The sequence below is a fragment of the Haliotis rufescens genome, unplaced genomic scaffold (assembly GCF_023055435.1).
Source record: "Haliotis rufescens isolate VD_foot unplaced genomic scaffold, xgHalRufe1.0.p SCAF_12, whole genome shotgun sequence".
Classification (NCBI taxonomy): Eukaryota; Metazoa; Mollusca; class Gastropoda; order Lepetellida; family Haliotidae; genus Haliotis; species Haliotis rufescens.
In genome coordinates this window covers 16076279-16096445 of record NW_025963802.1, presented here as the reverse complement: position 1 = coordinate 16096445, position 20167 = coordinate 16076279, and the positions used below count along the sequence as shown (strand labels likewise).

The 20167-nt window shown below is 40.0% G+C and overlaps 1 protein-coding gene across 1 annotated transcript; it reads right to left on the bottom strand.

The window, feature by feature from the left end:
• Window positions 1–6421: 6421 nt before the first annotated feature.
• LOC124146069 (lipase maturation factor 1-like) lies at window positions 6422–19416 on the bottom strand. The gene is made up of 11 exons (XM_048393395.1): window positions 19079–19416; window positions 17970–18279; window positions 17140–17150; window positions 16541–16689; window positions 14552–14617; window positions 13181–13348; window positions 11069–11243; window positions 10002–10158; window positions 8601–8784; window positions 7461–7573; window positions 6422–6669 (listed from the first exon to the last, which is right to left on the bottom strand). The coding sequence occupies exons 1-11, from the start codon at window positions 19338–19340 to the stop codon at window positions 6495–6497; spliced, it is 1770 nt and encodes a 589-aa protein (XP_048249352.1). The 5' UTR covers window positions 19341–19416; the 3' UTR covers window positions 6422–6494.
• Between the last annotated feature and the right edge of the window lie 751 nt (window positions 19417–20167).

Below are 20167 nucleotides of genomic sequence, written 5' to 3'. Positions count from 1 at the left end.
ATTAATTTCTTCAGCCTAAACAAATAGACAAAAAAAACGGCGGAGCTCATCGGATGTCCTCATTTGGAAATACCCCAGATGGTTATAAATTAATACTAAAAAAAGTATCTATGCAGTGAAAGCATTTTGGGATTTCAGATTGCGTCGATAACACGATTACCACTCCCTTGTTGTCATCCACGTTTTCTCGTATAACCCTACACTTGTGTATTTGTCGTCATTCACTTGATGCTCAGTTAATGAATTTATTACAGGTACAATTAGTGGTAGCACCACTTAGATTACCTGACAAAGGTTCCCATTTGGCATTTATTGTGTCTGGGGTAATTATTCAATCTAAATCCAGGTTTGAAGTGAGGTGAAATGTGTGTTATGTAATATGCACGTGGCATACCAGCAAGAGGTGAATGATCGGTTGATTTACTTTTTTTTTGTAAATCAACGGATCGTTCCTAGTCATCAAAGGATCAACAGAAAATACGTTGATTGATTAATCACTGTTATCTTGTACAGTGGCTATGTCAAAAGTGAGTGTTTACATGTGTAGGTTTACTAAAACAAAGGGAATACACTTATATCATGGCGTGAAGTGCTGATGTAAAAACAAATTACTTTGTTCAAAGGGTTAACTGATAATACGTTGATTGATTGGTCATTGTTATCTATCACTCAATGGATTTTTTAGGAACCGTGGACGTTATGAAAATAGTTGTCACGTGGGCTTTCTCAGCCGACCCTTGAGACTTGACACCTGTGTGAAACACCTGAAACAATCCAAGTGATCAGTTGAGAAACGAACACGGGTTTTAGTATCCCGTAACGATATATATCTTTTAAAATATTTGACTGTTACAGAGACACGTGACATCGAATAAGTTTCTTTGTACAGCTGCAGACGAGTGGGATATTGTTCCTTTGTGTGGATATTCACGGATACATTCCTCGAACAAGGAAGCTGCCTAAAATTTATACACATAAATTGGGTAGGTTGTAATTATGGTATTTGCATTTTGTTTTTCTTCATTTGCTGTAGCATTGAACCGATTCGTCCTTGTTTCTCTACGTCTTGGTTGGTAAATTCTTCAATGCGCGATAGACGTTGTTTTCACAGGTCTTTTCCTTTGTAAGCGTGTATATATTACCGTCAATTTCTAAAATGTGATTCTCTCAGGCAATTTATAAAATGTGTTAATATTTCAGTCATTTTGACTAAAAAATCTGTCCAGATTGATTAAGACGATCAAAAGGGCCTACAAACATCACAACAGATTATTATGTAGGATTAGAAGCCAAACAACATAGAAATGTACTTTTCAACGTTACATTTTCAGTCTCTTGGTGATGACATTAAACATCAAAATGTTTGGAATTCGTTATCATAATAATACAGATGGAAATGTTTTTCAGTCACTTTGTAAAATAACTGAATATTTACTTTGTGTTGCAAGTCAAAATAGTGTAAACGAAAATCGCAATATTACCAAGCAAGTGACTTATCAAAACTTCGTCACCATTACCGATGCTACCCACAAAGATACATTTCCTTATTATCTCGAAAACTGTATTTCATTTTGTTGATCAATGTGACCATACGCCCTTAAAATTATTACTACCCATAAAAGTGACTAATGAGTTAACGAATGGCGCAGCAGAGGTCGCGAACTAGTCTAGATTTCTGCTATACATCCGGGTACTCACTGGGGAAAAACAATAACAAAGGCAACAACCAGTCGGGGGAATTGCGTTAGATCAGTGCCCCTTTAAAGCAACGTACTGGGTTTGGTCCACACTTATGGTGGTGACAACACCTTATTCACACATGGAGAAACGATAAAAGAATCATGGAAGCATAATATTTTGAATGTATCAAGCTTATTGCTTGTAAAAACGTCAAAGCATAATAAATTGTGTGTTTACATGATAATTATTATAAAATATTAATATGTCAAAATGATCAACTTTCATTTTTGTCACTAACAAATTAATAAACATTAATCTATTGTTATTGGATCAAGGTGAGGTGGTGAGGTGAAATGGGGTTTAACGTCGCGTCCAAGATTATTGCACTTATATAGCGTCGTGCATGCACGTGTATGTGTGTGTGTGTGTGTGTGTGTGTGGCTGCTTGTACTAGTCAGGACTGATGCCGATTTATAGTGCTAGCACACTGAGATACATGCCGCAGTTTAACATGAATTCCCCACTCAGACACAGTATACTGACTCCGAGCCGGTCAGTCCTTGTTTTAGCCCCTTAATGCCGAGCGCCAGACAGGGTAACAACAAGTACCATCTTTTAACGTCTTTTGGTATGAAGCGGCTGGGGATCGAACCCCGGACCTTCCGCTCTCCGGGCAGACGCTCTACCATTAGACCACGGAGGAGGTCTATTGGATCAAGGGATGACCCCCGAAATCTGTTACACCCGACACAATTTTCATATATTATGGAGACTACACCTCTTACAATATCGTATCAATACTACAAGAAACGCATGGTATGATCTTCGGTTTTTATTCAATTTATCTGTTTGAAATCCAGTGTAATAAAACAACACTACGGATGACGTGTATTTTATCGTGGCGTGGGCCAGTGTTTTCATATGCCACAGCTCACGAGTTGTGCCCCTTAAACGTGCCAGGATCTGTTTTTCGGAGGTTCGAATTCCCGATTTTCACAAATTACTATCCTTGCATGGTTTGCCACATCTTCCCGAGGCAAGTGAGTTAACTGACTTTAAAAGTGGAAACTGGACATTTAAAGTCAGTTAACTCTCTTGCCTTGGGAAGATGGGTTTGTCAGCACCATGCCCGTGTTCTGTATCCTGTCTTTTTCAGGATCCTGTCTTTCATCCCAAATGATTTGATTGTTTTTTGTTAAGGCCGCACTCAGTAATATTCCATCTGCATGTCAGCGGTCTGTAATAACCAGGCTGGATCAGACAATGCAGTGATTGACATCACGAGCATAGATCTACATCATTGGGACACGGTGACACGTATCAACAAAGAAGGTGAGTCTGACCTCCCGATCCCGTTAGTCACCTCCTTCGACAAGCATAGGTTGCTGAAGACCTATTCGAACATGGGTCGTCAAGGGTTTATCCCACACGAAGCTAAGACGAGGTGAAGTAACAATATCCCACACGAAGCTAAGACAAGGTGAAGTAACAGTATCCCACACGAAGCTAAGACAAGGTGAAGTAACAGTATCCCACACGAAGCTAAGACGAGGTGAAGTAACAGTATCCCACACGAAGCTAAGACAAGGTGAAGTAACAGTATCCCACACGAAGCTAAGACGAGGTGAAGTAACAGTATCCCACACGAAGCTAAGACAAGGTGAAGTAACAGTATCCCACACGAAGCTAAGACGAGGTGAAGTAACAGTATCCCACACGAAGCTAAGACAAGGTGAAGTAACAGTATCCCACACGAAGCTAAGACGAGGTGAAGTAACAGTATCCCACACGAAGCTAAGACGAGGTGAAGTAACAGTATCCCACACGAAGCTAAGACGAGGTGAAGTAACGGTATCCCACACGAAGCTAAGACGAGGTGAAGTAACAGTATCCCACACGAAGCTAAGACGAGGTGAAGTAACGGTATCCCACACGAAGCTAAGACGAGGTGAAGTAACAGTATCCCACACGAAGCTAAGACGAGGTGAAGTAACAGTATCCCACACGAAGCTAAGACGAGGTGAAGTAACAGTATCCCACACGAAGCTAAGACGAGGTGAAGTAACAGTATCCCACACGAAGCTAAGACGAGGTGAAGTAACAGTATCCCACACGAAGCTAAGACAAGGTGAAGTAACAGTATCCCACACGAAGCTAAGACGAGGTGAAGTAACAGTATCCCACACGAAGCTAAGACGAGGTGAAGTAACAGTATCCCACACGAAGCTAAGATGAGGTGAAGTAACAGTATCCCACACGAAGCTAAGATGAGGTGAAGTAACGGTATCCCACACGAAGCTAAGATGAAGTAAAGTAACGGTATCCCACGCGAAGCTAAGATGAGGTGAAGAAACTGTATCCCACGCGAAGCTAAGACGAGGTGAAGTAACAGTATCCCACGCGAAGCTAAGATGAGGTGAAGTAACAGTATCCCACACGAAGCTAAGACGAGGTGAAGTAACAGTATCCCACACGAAGCTAAGACGAGGTGAAGTAGCAGTATCCCACACGAAGCTAAGGCGAGGTGAAGTAACAGTATCCCACACGAAGCTTAGACGAGGTGAAGTAACAGTATCCCACACGAAGCTAAGGCGAGGTGAAGTAACAGTATCCCACACGAAGCTAAGAAGAGGTGAAGTAACAGTATCCCACACGAAGCTAAGACGAGGTGAAGTAACAGTATCCCACACGAAGCTAAGACGAGGTGAAGTAACAGTATCCCACACGATACTAAAGTGGGGACCGTGTGGACAAACTGTCACGTGGCAGAGTGTGTCTTCATGATGTCAACCACTGGTTTGTCAGACCCAGGCTCGATTATTTACAAGCCACCATGATATAGCTGGAATATGACTGAAGAGGGCGTTAACCAAAATGAGTAACAAACTGCAAAACAATAATTGGTTTTGCTGCAACGGAAATACAATTTGTGCTGCTCATCTATGGGGCTTGCACAGCAGAGAACGCGTGAAGTTCCAGGGTAGACTAGGTCTTCAGCAACCAATACTTGTCGTAAGAGGCGACTGACAAGATCGGGTAGTCAGGATCACTAACTTGGTTGATGCATGTCACTTGATTGTCTGGTCCAGATTCGATTATTTACAGACCGTCATCATATACCTGGGGTATTGCTGAGTGCGGCGTAAAACAACAAGCAAAGCACAGCAGAGACTGTCGCTATTTTCCTTCCTGTATGATGAGGGTTGGGGTGGGGTGGGGTGACTGGCTTATGGGTGGTGTGGAGGTTGTGACAGTGTTGTTTGCTTTTGTAGCCCAGTGGTCTAAATGTTGATTGGCCACGTCGAAGATTCTGGTTCGCTTCCCAAAATAGATGCAAAGTGTGAACCCCGTTTCAGGTGTACATTGTCTAATTGTTTAAACTTATGGCCAATACTGTTCAGCTGACTACCTATATAAAGACAAACGTGTACCGTTTACAACAAAAAAAACCGAAGTAGTCTAAGGGTACACTGGTACCTGTAAAAGTTTTCGTGTCAAGGTGGCGTCAATATGATCAGAAAATAGATATTTTCTTTCTAATGAATAAATCGATACATGCTATCAATGTAATATTTATAACGGACATGATTGGAGATAAAAGCTTGTAATAGTTACATATGTTAGTCAACAAATCATAATTATGTACAGCTTTAAAAGGAATTCATGGGCGATGTTTTCTGAGTTTGGGTCACACAGATTAATACCAATGTCAAATTTTATGCCAAATTTGGATGATTCGGGTGTTAGTAATGTTTTTGTTTGTTTGTTTAACTCCGCACTCAGCGATATTCCAGAATTATGACAGCGGTCTGTCAATAATCGAGCCTGGACCAGATGATCCAGTGATTGATATCATGAGCATCGATCTACGCATTTGGGATACAATGACATGCATCAACCAAGTCAGCGTACCTGACCACCCGATGTCGTTAGTCGCCTCATTCCACAAGCATAATTGCCTTTTACAGCAAGCATGGGTTGCTGAAGACTTATTCTAATCCTGATCTTCAGGGTCATAAAATTACCACATTCGAGAAAATGTTAAAACACTTTAAGAGCCTGAACAACACTTACAGAATGTTTTATGTTTTATTGTGAACTGTTTTTATTGTTAACTGAATGTATTGCTTGCACACATGCATTGCCTATACCGGTATAATTGAATGGCTGAAACTGCCCCATATGGACAAAGAAGCAGAACCTATGAAGCTTATCATTGGAACAGACCAAGCTGGGGACCAGGTGGTTACAATGTGAAACCCGCAGGTCTTTGTTCATGCTATTTATCATTGGAAGTCCTGTCAATGACAATTATATAACGTATATTGACATATACGAGCTGGGCTATTGCTGACCTTGAAGTAAATCACCATTCACTCACTCAAGAAGGCATACACAGCACCTTCCCTTCAATCTGACAAAGTTTCTGTTTGTTTGTTTGTTGGAATAATGCCGCACTCAGCAATATTCCAGCTATATGACGGTGGTCTGTAAATAATCGAGTCTGGACCTGACAATCCAGTGATTTACCTCATGAGCCTCGATCTTTGCATTTGTGATATGTTGACATGCATCAACCAAGTCAGCAAGCCTGACCATCCGTTAGTCATTTCTTACTATAAGCATAATCCCCTCAGGCGGAGAGAAATGGGTCCCCCTAAACAAGTATTTTATTCATAAGACCTTAATATGCATAAAAATGAAAAAAGACTCCATATGATGACAATACACACAATATATTATCAATATTTATTGACATAAATATAAATAAATTAACATGATTTGTCTATCACACTGAATATGCGTTGTCATGGTTACAGTTTCATCTTGACTGAAGGCATATCTTGTCTCCCAGCACTCTGTACAATGTTGCTAGGCAACGCTGGGAGGTAGGTTCCCACGTGTTTCCTGACCCACCATGCACCAGACTCGGCTTCTCGACTTCCAACCTTAGTGTAGGTGTACCTATATATCTCAGCTCGGATAAATCTGAAATATTATTCAATAATTTATGATGCTTTGTTCATGATATTGTGACATTTTCACATCATGGAGAGAGTACACATCAAATGGTCGGTCCCTTAGAATGCTTGGTGTTCTCTACAGAATACTAATTTCTAAGTGTCTGGCCATGTTGCTCTCCAGATGCAATATCACCAGTTCTCACTGAACAAAGAGTTCCCAAAAGGGTGGTGATTTTCAAGAGAGAGGTGAGGTGAAATGGGGTTTAATGTCGCGTCAAAGATTATTTCACTTATATAGCGACATATAGCTGCTTGTACATGTCCGGACTGATGCCGATTTATAGTGCTAGCCCACTGAGATACCATGCTGCAGTTTAACATGAATACCCCACTCAGACACAGTAATGAGTATACTGACTGAGCCGACCAGTCCTTGCTTTAGCCCCTTAATTCCAAGCGCTAGGCAGGGTAATAACAAGTACCATCTTTTAACGTCTTTTGGTAAGACACGACCAGGGATCGAACCCTGGACCTTCCTCTCTCTGGGCAGACGCTCCACCATCAGATCAAGGAGGTGGTCAACTGATCAAAGAGTTCCAAAAGGGAGGTTATTTTCAAGAGAGATAATGTCCCTTATTTAACAGGGCTACACAAGAAATAGTGCTGTTCAATACGAACAAGCTGGATAAACATTTTATATATCAAGAACAAAGTAAACATTTAACACAAAAACATGCTTGGAGTTTAAATGGTGGAGTCAAACTTCCCCAGCCTTCTGCTAATCATGGTATTAAGATGGGAGATAGGGCTACCTACCTGGGTGGCTGGTGACCTTCAAAAGGATTATAAGCAATCAAGGACATCACATTCTCATCATTGCCTAGCAGTTTGAGGATGAAGCGCTTCAGCCAGGGATGCTTCTTATGGCCCTGGATAAAGAAGAAAGAGGTGAGTGAAATGGGGTTTACATTGCATTTAAGATTATTGCACTTACGGTGATTCCTCGCTACAACGCTACCTTCGGGGTCCAAATAATTGATGAGCCTTATAGATGATCAGCGGTTTAACGAAGGTTGAGTTGTATGTGGTAGATGACCAACAAAACAGTATACATGCTCTGCCTACCTAACACGATCTACGTTGCACGTTTCAGGGTTTCAAAAAAGATTAGAATAGGAGTTATTCATGATTCATAGTGTAAAAAAAAAATTATCGAGTATTAATATGCGCTTTAAAAAAAACAACTCATCGTATCCCTCCAGGTGAATAAACAGGTATAACAAACTTGGTCAAAAAAAAGTATGAAATTGATATAAAACATCATATACATGTATAGTGATGTGTATGTAAATAATCAAGTCTGGACCAGAAAAACCAGTGATTGATATTATGAGCAATGATCGATGCTGGAAGGACAACCCAGTCAAAATTCCTGACCACCAGGTGACCTAATCCAATAAGTCTCAACCACAGACAGGTATAGGTTGCTGGGGACAACTCTAACCCAGACTTCCCACTGGGGACTGCATCTTCTCGAGGCAATGGAGTTAACTGACTATAAAAGTCCAGTTTTCCCCCATGCCCAACTAGGCTGGAAATATGGAGTTATATTCTGGTTTTGCGAAGTAAGACCCATTTATTACAATAAATATCATGATCATTTATCAGATTGTCTTGACTGGGTGCCACCATTTTGTTTGAAGCAAATACAAGTGATATGAGATGTGGAATTTGATTGGTCAATTGGAGGGACATCGTAGGAACGTAACTCATAGTAGTCACTGATGGTGCTACGATCTAGTTGCAGAGTTCCAGCATAGTTCGGCAAGGGTGGAAACTGGGTTTTTATTGTCAGTTAACTCCCTTGCCTTAGGAAGATGCAGGGACTGGGGCTCTATTCAAACATTGAACCCCTCAAGGTTTTACACAATGAAGCTGGTGATGTTGCCCACCCACCTGTAAGGCTGCGACCCACATGAGCCAGTCCATCCTGTAGTGGTAAGGGGAGATAATGCACGGCCGCCGCCTGATGTTGCCAGGCTTACACTTAAACTCGTACTCCAGCCACTTGGCACTGGGGTCGTTCGGGTCACTGCTCGAGGTCCCTTCCAGTATGATCTCTGTTCGTTCCCTTGTTATGCTACAATGGAAAAACATCCAAGAAAAATAATTAATGTTTATGAATGCAATAAACAAATTCTAATGTACACATCCTCATCATGTTTCATCTCTCTCACCATCGTTGGTTCAGAGAAGAGGATTAAATATTTTGGTACTCGTGTGAGTGAGTGCGATAGGTATAAAGCCTACAGTATTGGAGTTATATCACGGCATGTCAGTTTAATGAGGGAGGAAACCCCGAAGTGATGAAAGTCTCAAATGTTTGCCACATTGGTGAAACCCACTAGCATGGGTATGGTTATGACAAACCTAGAAACATTATCAGGGTGAACTGGTATTTGAACCCCAATTTATGGATTTCTGGTGTGTCCCAGGGACACAAGTCTGCACAGCAAATTGTGGCGCAATAGATGACTGGGCCAACCATGTCCCCTTTTGGTATTGGTGAAGTTCTATAACACCAATGTCAGTAATAGTGGAGCTGGGAATGAAGACTGCTAAAAAGTGTTAATAAGTCTGAATTGAGATACAAGTTGAGACACACGTTGAGATACAAGTTGAGACACACATTGAGACACACGTTGAGACACATGTTGAGACACACATTGAGACACATGTTGAGACACACATTGAGACACATGTTGAGATACACATTGAGACACATGTTGAGATACACATTGAGACACATGTTGAGACACACATTGAGACACATGTTGAGATACACATTGAGACACATGTTGAGACACACATTGAGACACATGTTGAGATACACATTGAGACACATGTTGAGATACACATTGAGACACATGTTGAGACACACATTGAGACACATGTTGAGATACACATTGAGACACATGTTGAGACACACATTGAGACACATGTTGAGATACACATTGAGACACATGTTGAGATACACATTGAGGCACACGTTGAGGCACATGTTGAGACACACATTGAGGCACATGTTGAGACACACATTGAGGCACACATTGAGACACAGGTTGAGACACACATTGAGACACACATTGAAATGCCACCCAATACCCTTCCAATCTGCTATGGTCATCAGGCTTTGAAATTCACGCTAGTCCGCTATCCCAAGACTACTAAATTGTGCCGCAGACAAGTAAAAAATGAAGGTAGTCCTCAGTGACAAGTAGCTTTCGAGGATTATGATTCTTAACCAGTTCTCACTGCTTCAGTACTACATATTTGATTGACTGCTGAATGACTTACCTCCCAAAAGCGCCATATGTATTGACAAGCCTCAGACTGTCATAGTATTTGTTCATAGCCTGGTGCTTGGAGAAGAAGAGATTCTGGACAACAGGAACACTGAGACTCAGGATGAGACAGCCCAGGGCGATGTTGAACATACGTCTCAGTGAGCTGTCTGGGTAGAGACAACAACACAATAAATGAAACATGGTCAGTGTAGGACAACAGGAATGCTGAAGTGCAATAACGGCAACCTCCGATATAGTTGCTCTACAAGCCAGCAGCAGCACAAACTCAAACTCGAGACAAAATACAGTCAATGCCATTCTGTACTATACAAAACTATCAGACCAAGGGGAACAAGTGGTGCTGTGTTGGATCCTGTCTCACATAGATATTCATGGAAATGAATAAGCAGACATATTGGCGAAGGCATCTCTAGACAAAGAGGACATACAGCCCATTCCCTTCAGTAAACGAGGGATAAAAGCAAAAGCAAAGCCTCTGACAGATGCCAATAAAAAATCAACCTGAGATCCACAAAAATCTCAGACACGGTTACAAAAAGCACTATGACCAGGTATGTCCATCTCACAATCAACCTGAAACCATTACTCACTTTGTTACTGGCTCGAGCACAGTTAAAACAAGAATTACAGTTAGATCCGCTATCGGTTGTAGATCTCCTAAAGCTAAGAGATGCAATAGCGAAGGCCAAACTAACTCTATTTCTGGTAGATGAACTGTGTGAACTGATTTCTGGGTAAACATATGTGTTTCAATTTGGAAATCACCTCATGTTTTCTTCATATCAAGGAATGAGTGGGTTGGGTTTATCGCCGCTTTCAACAGTATGCTTGTTATATCACAGCATGTCAGCTTTTTTTTTTTTAATGTGTGAGGAAAGCATAACTATTGTCTATTGATGACTTCTTGACAACTAAGTCATTTTGACAAGCGTAACAACATGCAATACTGAACAGCTTATATTTGAAATAAAATAAAAACAACATTATAAATGAAAATGGGGTATATGAAACAAATATCTCAGCTACCAACTCATCAATTTTGTGTCAAAAACTCACCTTTCGTAACTAATCCAGTTTCAGTCTGGTGTTGTATTTGGGCTACCTGACACTTGACAGACCAAGAACCCCCAGAGAACATCCAACTTAAACTGCGATCATCAAAGAATGCCAGGCTAGGAACAATGGTCAACCAGTTGAGAAAACTGAGGTTACCGCTGGTGATTAACACAACCTGTAACACAAACAGCACTAATATCTGTAATCACTACTCCATACACCTGACACAGGACAGGGGGACACAAACTGTAACACAAACAGCACTAATATCTGTAATCATTACACCATACACCTGGCACAGGACAGGGGGACACAAACTGTAACACAAACAGCACTTATATCTGTAATCGTTACTCCATACACCTTGCACGGGACAGGGGGACACAAACTGTAACACAAACAGCACTAATATCTGTAATCATTACACCATACACCTGGCACAGGACAGGGGGACACAAACTGTAACACAAACAGCACTAATATCTGTAATCATTACACCATACACCTGGCACAGGACAGGGGGACACAAACTGTAACACAAACAGCACTAATATCTGTAATCATTACTCCATACACCTGGCACAGGACAGGGGGACACAAACTGTAACACAAACAGCACTTATATCTGTAATCATTACACCATACACCTTGCACAGGACAGGGGGACACAAACTGTAACACAAACAGCACTAATATCTGTAATCATTACACCATACACCTGGCACAGGACAGGGGGACACAACCTGTAACACAAACAGCACTAATATCTGTAATCATTACACCATACACCTGGCACAGGACAGGGGGACACAAACTGTAACACAAACAGCACTAATATCTGTAATCATTACACCATACACCTGGCACAGGACAGGGGGACACAACCTGTAACACAAACAGCACTAATATCTGTAATCATTACACCATACACCTGGCACAGGACAGGGGGACACAACCTGTAACACAAACAGCACTAATATCTGTAATCATTACACCATACACCTGGCACGGGACAGGGGGACACAAACTGTAACACAAACAGCACTAATATCTGTAATCATTACACCATACACCTGGCACGGGACAGGGGGACACAACCTGTAACACAAACAGCACTAATATCTGTAATCATTACACCATACACCTGGCACAGGACAGGGGGACACAAACTGTAACACAAACAGCACTAATATCTGTAATCATTACACCATACACCTGGCACAGGACAGGGGGACACAACCTGTAACACAAACAGCACTAATATCTGTAATCATTACACCATACACCTGGCACAGGACAGGGGGACACAAACTGTAACACAAACAGCACTAATATCTGTAATCATTACACCATACACCTGGCACAGGACAGGGGGACACAACCTGTAACACAAACAGCACTAATATCTGTAATCATTACACCATACACCTGGCACAGGACAGGGGGACACAAACTGTAACACAAACAGCACTAATATCTGTAATCATTACACCATACACCTGGCACAGGACAGGGGGACACAAACTGTAACATGTCCAACGGTCACTGTGCTACAACACTGCCCCTTATTTCTGTACAAGAAAATCAAACTTCAACTTGACAAAGACAAATTAAGATGTAATAGAAGTACTAAATATTTAATAAAAGTGTTGAATACAATTTTGGACATAGTTTGCTCAAACGAACAACTCTTTACATGTAAGGAAGAGAATTTATGGATGTCAACTTCTTTATTATGAGGAACACAACAGTTAGGAGTATATGCTTACTCCTTCATCAGGTGAATGAATGCCATGAGGCAGAGAGCATATGTTGGCTTCCCTTGTTAGTTTCCACCCCTTGTTGGTTTCCACATTTTGTTATCTTATTAATTTTGTTGTCCTTACATGTACAAAAATATGCTCTCTGCCTCATGGCATTCATTCACCTGATGAAGGAGTAAGCATATACTCCGAAACGTTGTGTTCCTCATAATAAAGAAGTTGACATCCATAAATTCTCTTCCTTGTGTATCACTTCTGAATGCCATTCAAAGATCTATACATGTATTTCCAAAATAGCATTAATGTTGCTTCACTAAAGCTTTGCTTAAGATTAGCTGACTGGACGCACCTGAAAGAAGATCTGTATTCCTCCACCAATGATGGTCATTCTCCGTCCCAGGATCAGGAAGAATGGTGCCACAAGTTCGATGAAGTGGTTGCTGAGTGTCTCCATCTTGTGTATCAGCTCGGGAGACTGATGCAGGTAGTAACTCAGGGGGTTCGGCACTGGCTGGGTCTGACAAGTACAACCTTAATGTCATTATACATATTTAGCGACACAGCAGGAAATGAATGACACTAAGTTCAATCACAAAACAAGAAATACTTAACATAAACCTAGTACATGTACATATATTCCACACACCATCTCTGATATTCACAAAAGCTTTGTACAAATATGAGAAACCAGGATCTTCAGCCTGATTTTAACCACTAGGCTACCCTACTGCTTGGTGAATGCTTTAAGTAAGGGACCGTCATTTATAATAGGGAGGCAGAGCTCCAGATAAGCTTTTGGTGTTGTGGGTATTTTACCCATGCATTTTAAAATCATTGGGTATCAGTAATTCTATCTGGGTCTTCCACTACTCTATTACCCACTAGCTTTTACACATGTGGGTATTTAAGTTAAATATTTTATAAACACTATTCATCTAGTCCCTGCAAACTGGTGTCATGTGGGTTCGAGAGCTTTATAGGACTCAAAAATACCACGATACTTCCACAAGAAAGTGTGATGATAAATGATCATGATGTAACTGTCATCGTGGAGTTTGGCAAGGTTGACGGAATGCCCGTTTATAATTTCAAAATAAGTTGCTGATTTGCTAATAGAAAAAGGATGGTTACTTCACAATATTTTGATGATATGCCACAATTTTATTTTTGTAGCGTACCTGTAATGTTCGTTGCGTATTTGATACGCTTGGATTTTATTTTACTGTGTATTTCTGTATTTTTTAAGCGTATTTTACGCAGATACGCAGCTTATCTGGAGCTCTGGGAGGGAGTGTATATTTCAGGACTCATATTGCCTCCCTCATTTCATGAAAAAATGTTCATGGCCCCCTGTCTCTAATATAAATGACCAATCCCTAAATAATTTTCACATATTTATAATTATATTTTTTTTTAAATTAGTACTGTGTATTTTTGTCATGATAAATGACCAGTCCATAAGCTGCTACTGGTGTGGCCTAATAGAGTCTACACTTACTGCTACATGCTGAGATATAGATATAATGAATATCATATAAGAACAATAATAGGATCTTGAAAGTGACCCTGTCTGGACTTTGATTCCAAAGAATCTGTTTTATTTTACCCAAATACCAATTTGAGTTTCAATGGTTACTACTATCTATGACAGATACAGCTGCCATTCTTTGGACAAAACTTCAGAGGAATAAAAGGATCAGAGGAATGTACACAATCTTACCTCATAGTGATAATTCATACAAGTAAGATCTCTCCAGCAGTTGTCTCCCCTTATCTTGATCAATCCCTAAAAGAATATTAATACTCAATTCAGAGTGAGTGAGTGAGTGAGTTTGATTTTTAGCAATATTCCAGCAATATCACGACGGGGGACACCAGAAATGGGCTTCACACATTGTACCCATGTCAGGAATCAAACCCAGGTCTTCGGCGTGACGAGCAAATGAGGCTACCCGACTGCCCCCCTCAATTCAGACACTCATATCATTGACAAACAATATATATTTGAACAATTGTTTTAGTACTGACGAAACAACAAACTAATTATCATATTAAATATTTGACTGATTACCGATATTACAAAGTGCTGGTATACAGTGTATTTGTAATAGCGAATATTATCCTACCCTATTTTTTATCCAGGGGATGAAATTCTCTTGTGTCAGGATGATTCTCCCTAGTGAATTTGAACCCATACCAGTGTGTTTAATCCTATCCTGTACTACACTCTAGAGTAAAACTTCCCCCGGGATAATATTGAGGTAGGATATAATCCTTGTTTACATATTCACCATATTAAGTGCTAGCTCCACTTAGTGGCCCCTGAGACTCGTGAAGATCCGGGGTAGAATAGGTCTTCAGCAACCCATGCATGCCGTAAAAGGCGACTATGCTTGACGTAAAAGGCGACTAACAGGATCGGGTCGTCAGGCTCGCTGACTTGGTTGATGCATGTCATCGATCCCAATTGCGTGGATCGATGCTCATAATATTAATCACTGGATTGTCTGGTCCAGACTCGATTATTTACAGACCGCCGTCATATAGCTGGAATATTGCTGAGTGCGGCGTTAAACAACAAACCAACCAACCAACTAGTGGCCCCTGACCAAATTCCTGGCCAATCTGTAATATTTATAAGTGCCTCCTACTAAGACTGAAAGTTGATACAAAAGTCCTTATTTTCTTGTGTATATTACATGTAGCAGCTATAAAATGCCGAGTCCCATGATGGGATTCAAACCACGGACCTTCTGATTCGTGTATGGATGCCTTGTCCACATGACTAAAGAGGTTAAACCCGTCAGCAAGCTGACAAGATAACAATCTCATTAAAATCAAATCTCAGTTCTCGCTACCGCTAAACAAAGATCTGAGGACATCCCATTACGGGTCACGTCAGACCGACCTTGCGCGAACTTTGACCAACCAATGGAATGACCAATCAGAAGGCAGCTTTCTCATGCTTTACGGCACTAATTTCAAATTGGCGATATTTTGATAAATTCTCGATTACGAATTTGAAACCTAAACAAAAGAACATTCTGGAATGGCTAATAGATGGTCTTGATTGTATGGATTCAGTCGTTAAACCCGTAACTTTCGTTCGGAGTTAAAGTTTTCGAGGTTGCATGATCAGAAATCACATTCCGACTGTCACTTTCATAATCTGGTAAGCGATGCTCTGATTGGTCGGATGAAAGGTCGTTCTGACATGACCCCTAATGGGATGTCCTCAGATCTTTGTTTAGCGGTAGCGAGAACTGAGGTCTGATTTTAATGAGATTTTTAATGAGATAAGAATGTCATCTGTGGGATGACTCCACACCCTGCTACACGCAGAAAACAGTGAATATGGCACATCAATCTGTTGCTCATCTGATTATATGCAAATGTTGAGGAAGCTTGTTCAATATTTACTTTTTGTATACCTACAATATCAAAGCCCCTTGGTCTCTACATCAAGCTTAGTGTAAAACTCAGACTGTCTGTGTAATAAAAGAAGTCATTAACTTCATATACAGCACAAAATTAGCCTCACAAACAAGTGGGGTCGAAATGACTTGAATCAAATTTTCTGGGAATACCTCGGTCCTCCTCCTAGTTCCCCTGGCATGAAATTCTTGAAAATGTGATTATCTGAATGTCAGTGAAAGCATTTTTATTCATTCCATCACTGTCTGTGTTGATTAATTCCATGAATACTAACCGCTCCGATCATCCGTCTGCACAGCAGCCAGCGAAGTCCCCAGATGACAACGAGAGATGTTGGCGTGTGCCGTGGAATGGATGACAGGCTCCAAACGGGACACAGGAACACCGTCAGGAATGCCGTCTCAAGCATCTGGTTCTCCCAACCTACACAAAAATAGAATTTTTGAGTGCTAAAAAAATCTTTGAAATGGCAATATGCCCTATTGGAATAATTTAGGTTGGTTCATGACATTCTTAATACTCTCTCAAGTAGATAGTTAACTCTAAACACTGTAAGCTGATAACCATGATAACACTCTCCAGGCTTGAGGTTGATGCCAATATATACATGAGCATTCAATGTACATCAAGTGTCATTAAGTGATGTATTAAGAATGTGTCATAAGGCCAGGCGTTTTATATTTTTCAGATTACGGACCTGCCGACTCTCATTTTTGAGAAAATGTAAAAAAAATAATCAGATTTCCACTTTTTTTTCCCCGCCGATAGCCGAGTAGTCAGTTATTTTATTTGTTATCACCACCAGGTTTTATTAAACATCACGCACTCATTCTAAGGTACAACCATATCCTAAACATAAGACACATAACTTACCAAAGCTGTACCTGAAAAAATAAAACAGATTTATAAATCAGTCACAACGTTTCAATTTTCATTTGACAAAACATTTCATGTATTTGAGTGATACTTTGTCACTCAACTTGATCTACTGCAACAGCCCTGCACCTGAGTGGGCAGAATAGGTCTTCAGTGCTTCATATGGGCAAATTCTTATATAAGACAATCAGATGGTCACAATGTATTACCTGGCAAATGTTGTTTTTAAATGTTCATGTTATCAACCACTGGTTAACCAATCCTAGGCTCTATTATGTATAACCTAACATGGTACATTCATGGTACATAGAAAATATCATGATCATAAAATATGATCATTTGAATCAGGCTCAAAGCAAGGTAATGGTATTGCACTGGTCCTGGATATTAAGAATGGAATGAAACATACATTAAAACTCAAAATGTTTCATTTTACAAAGACATGTTCTGTAATCACTGGGAATGCTTAGCTGGATGACCGTAATGCATTTAGTGTGAAGAGGTCTAACCCTACATCTGAGTTAACTGAAATAACATCCTGTCAGAAAATAGCATTTTCTGTTTATTTATGCCACTTGAAATGTGCTTCTTATGTGTGTATGCATGTATTGTTGCGTTTTAATACATGATATCACAATAAAATTCTCCTATCGTGGCATAAGTACTGACAAGCACTGATCCTTCATTGAATAGTTACATCCCAAAGTAATATCCAACATAATACAAGATGTGTAATTAATATGATAGCACTAGTGAACAAAAAGCATAACAATATAGCCTTACAACATTTACTGTTCTTTAAAACTAAGCAGAAAAGTAACAGCTACCATTTTTGTCCAACGTTGACAATGGAGTGGTAAATCACCCACAGCCCCAACATGATGAACCAGTTTGCAGCTCCACGTACAACAAGAAACAGAGACAGAGCCAAGCCTGTGTACGCCAGATAGTCAAGGATCTGATCCAGGTGTGTGTCATAGCTGAACAACCAGATGATACTTGGACATGTGTTAAATGCCTCCCTGTTAATTCCATCTGTCTTTTTCTCAATGTCATTAATATACTGGTTGGCAGGTAGGAGGCCATTTATTCCAATCAGCTGTTTATTCTGATCCAAGGCCACAAGGAAAGCAATGACTGAAAAAACGAAGACAAGATTTATTTTCAATTTTTAAATTAATGGTAGTTACACATGTCAAAGAACACTTGCCAATGAGAATATTATGGTAAAACCCTCTGTCTTAAAGATTTGTAATCCTGTATGGTCTGGGATTAAGATAGATTTATACAAATGATGATGCTTTAATTATTGCAGGATAAAGTTCAAGTATGATGGGTCTCAACAAATTTGCAGTTCTAGGAGGTTTGATTCAAGTAAATCAAGTAAATCAAACCCCACTCTGTTTGGCTGTTTACTCCAATCATATGATCAGTTTATGACACTCTAAATACACAGACGCAATGAATTGGCATTACACATTATATCCCTGTGTTATGGGTTTTCGGACGCTGAAGAAACATTGAATCACACTCTAATCACATGAACAACTGTAACACATCTCATTCACTTATTAAAGACAATTTTCACTTACAAATATGCCATCATCTGAGAGTTTAAAATGTCTGTGTGATGCAACACCCCCCGTTATAGCGCGAGTAATCGCGATAAACATGGCCGTCCGAAAACATATATGATGTCCGAAAACCTATGGTCCGACGATACACTAGTTACATCTAGCCCCAGACTTGAAAACTACACTAGTCCCTAGAGTATATAGTCACTGGCCTATTTTTGGCATTTGAATTTATATGTTGAAAAAGCATCGTGCATATGTACCCCGACATAGTGTATCAAAAACAATATAGACTAAATCATGAACGTTAAACAGTTAAACACAACTTTAACATTTTCTTGTTACAGTTGTAGTTCACTCACAGTAAACGAACCCAAAAGATCTTAAAATGACAATCCGTGTCAACCAAAATGTCCCCTTATCCAGATCACCATTGCCGTTCTTCGGAGTCAGTGTGTCGGGACTTTCACTGCTGCTGGTGTCACTGGCAGTGTAACAGACTCTCCCTTCCGATATGTATTTTTCACGTAAGGAGTCACTGTCATCCAAGTTTTTCTTCCTCTGTTTCTTCCTCCATCTCAAATCTTTCTCTCTATCATCAGTGTCACTTCCTAAATTACTCATATGTGTCACAAAATAAACATATCTGACATCAACAGATGGAGTACCATTGAGTTTGTAAATATTAAAGGTAGATAACTCTCGTATACTTCGTTTGACACTTACCGCTAAAACCTTAAACAATATTTACAAATATGTTAGAATTTTTTTTTAAATGTTCGTTGGTTCAAATAATGATTTCTGTAGTCACTATTATAACCACACAAAGGGAAGCTCGTATCAGTTGTGCTAGGACAAAGACTCTATATGTATAGAGGGGTTTGGGTTTTTTTCTATACGAATATTGTAATGCTACACACGCTATCATTGAGTTCCTGTGTGCTTGGCATTGTGTTTAATATAAAAAAAACATCCCTGTAATATGAAGTACGAATGAGAAATAATATTGGAATAATATCCCGTAGATAATAATATGCAATCGATGGTAGTGGTATCACAAACATAACTGCAAAATTATATATCCTCGGATATGTATAAAATTGTAAGAACTCCGATCTCATTCAAATCAGATCTGAGTACTCGCTGCCACTACATAAAAGATCTTTGTTTAGCGGTAGCGAAAACTAACATCTGATTTGAATGAGATTATACCAACGAGATTTCATTAATTATATGTGTGTGTCATCAAGAGTCAATAAACAATTTAGGCTAACTCGTTACGTTGATAGCATGATGCGCATGAACAGGGCGCAGTCAACTACCCGTCTTTTTTGTACTGGGATAAATTGGCTTCCAAATTTTGTAAAAGTTTATTGTGATGTTTTGTCGTGCTCATTTTCTTACTAAGAAGGGCACATTATAAAACCAGCGGACAGTGGTCAAGTTCTTAG

Coding starts and splice junctions, on each gene's coding strand:
- LOC124146069 (XM_048393395.1), bottom strand. CDS start 19,340: ATGAGTAATTTAGGAAGTGACACTGATGATAGAGAGAAAGATTTGAGA. Junction 8,785..10,001: donor ACATATGGCGCTTTTGGGAG/GTAAGTCATTCA, acceptor TTTCCATTGTAG/CATAACAAGGGAACGAACAG. Junction 6,670..7,460: donor GAAGGTCACCAGCCACCCAG/GTAGGTAGCCCT, acceptor ATAATATTTCAG/ATTTATCCGAGCTGAGATAT.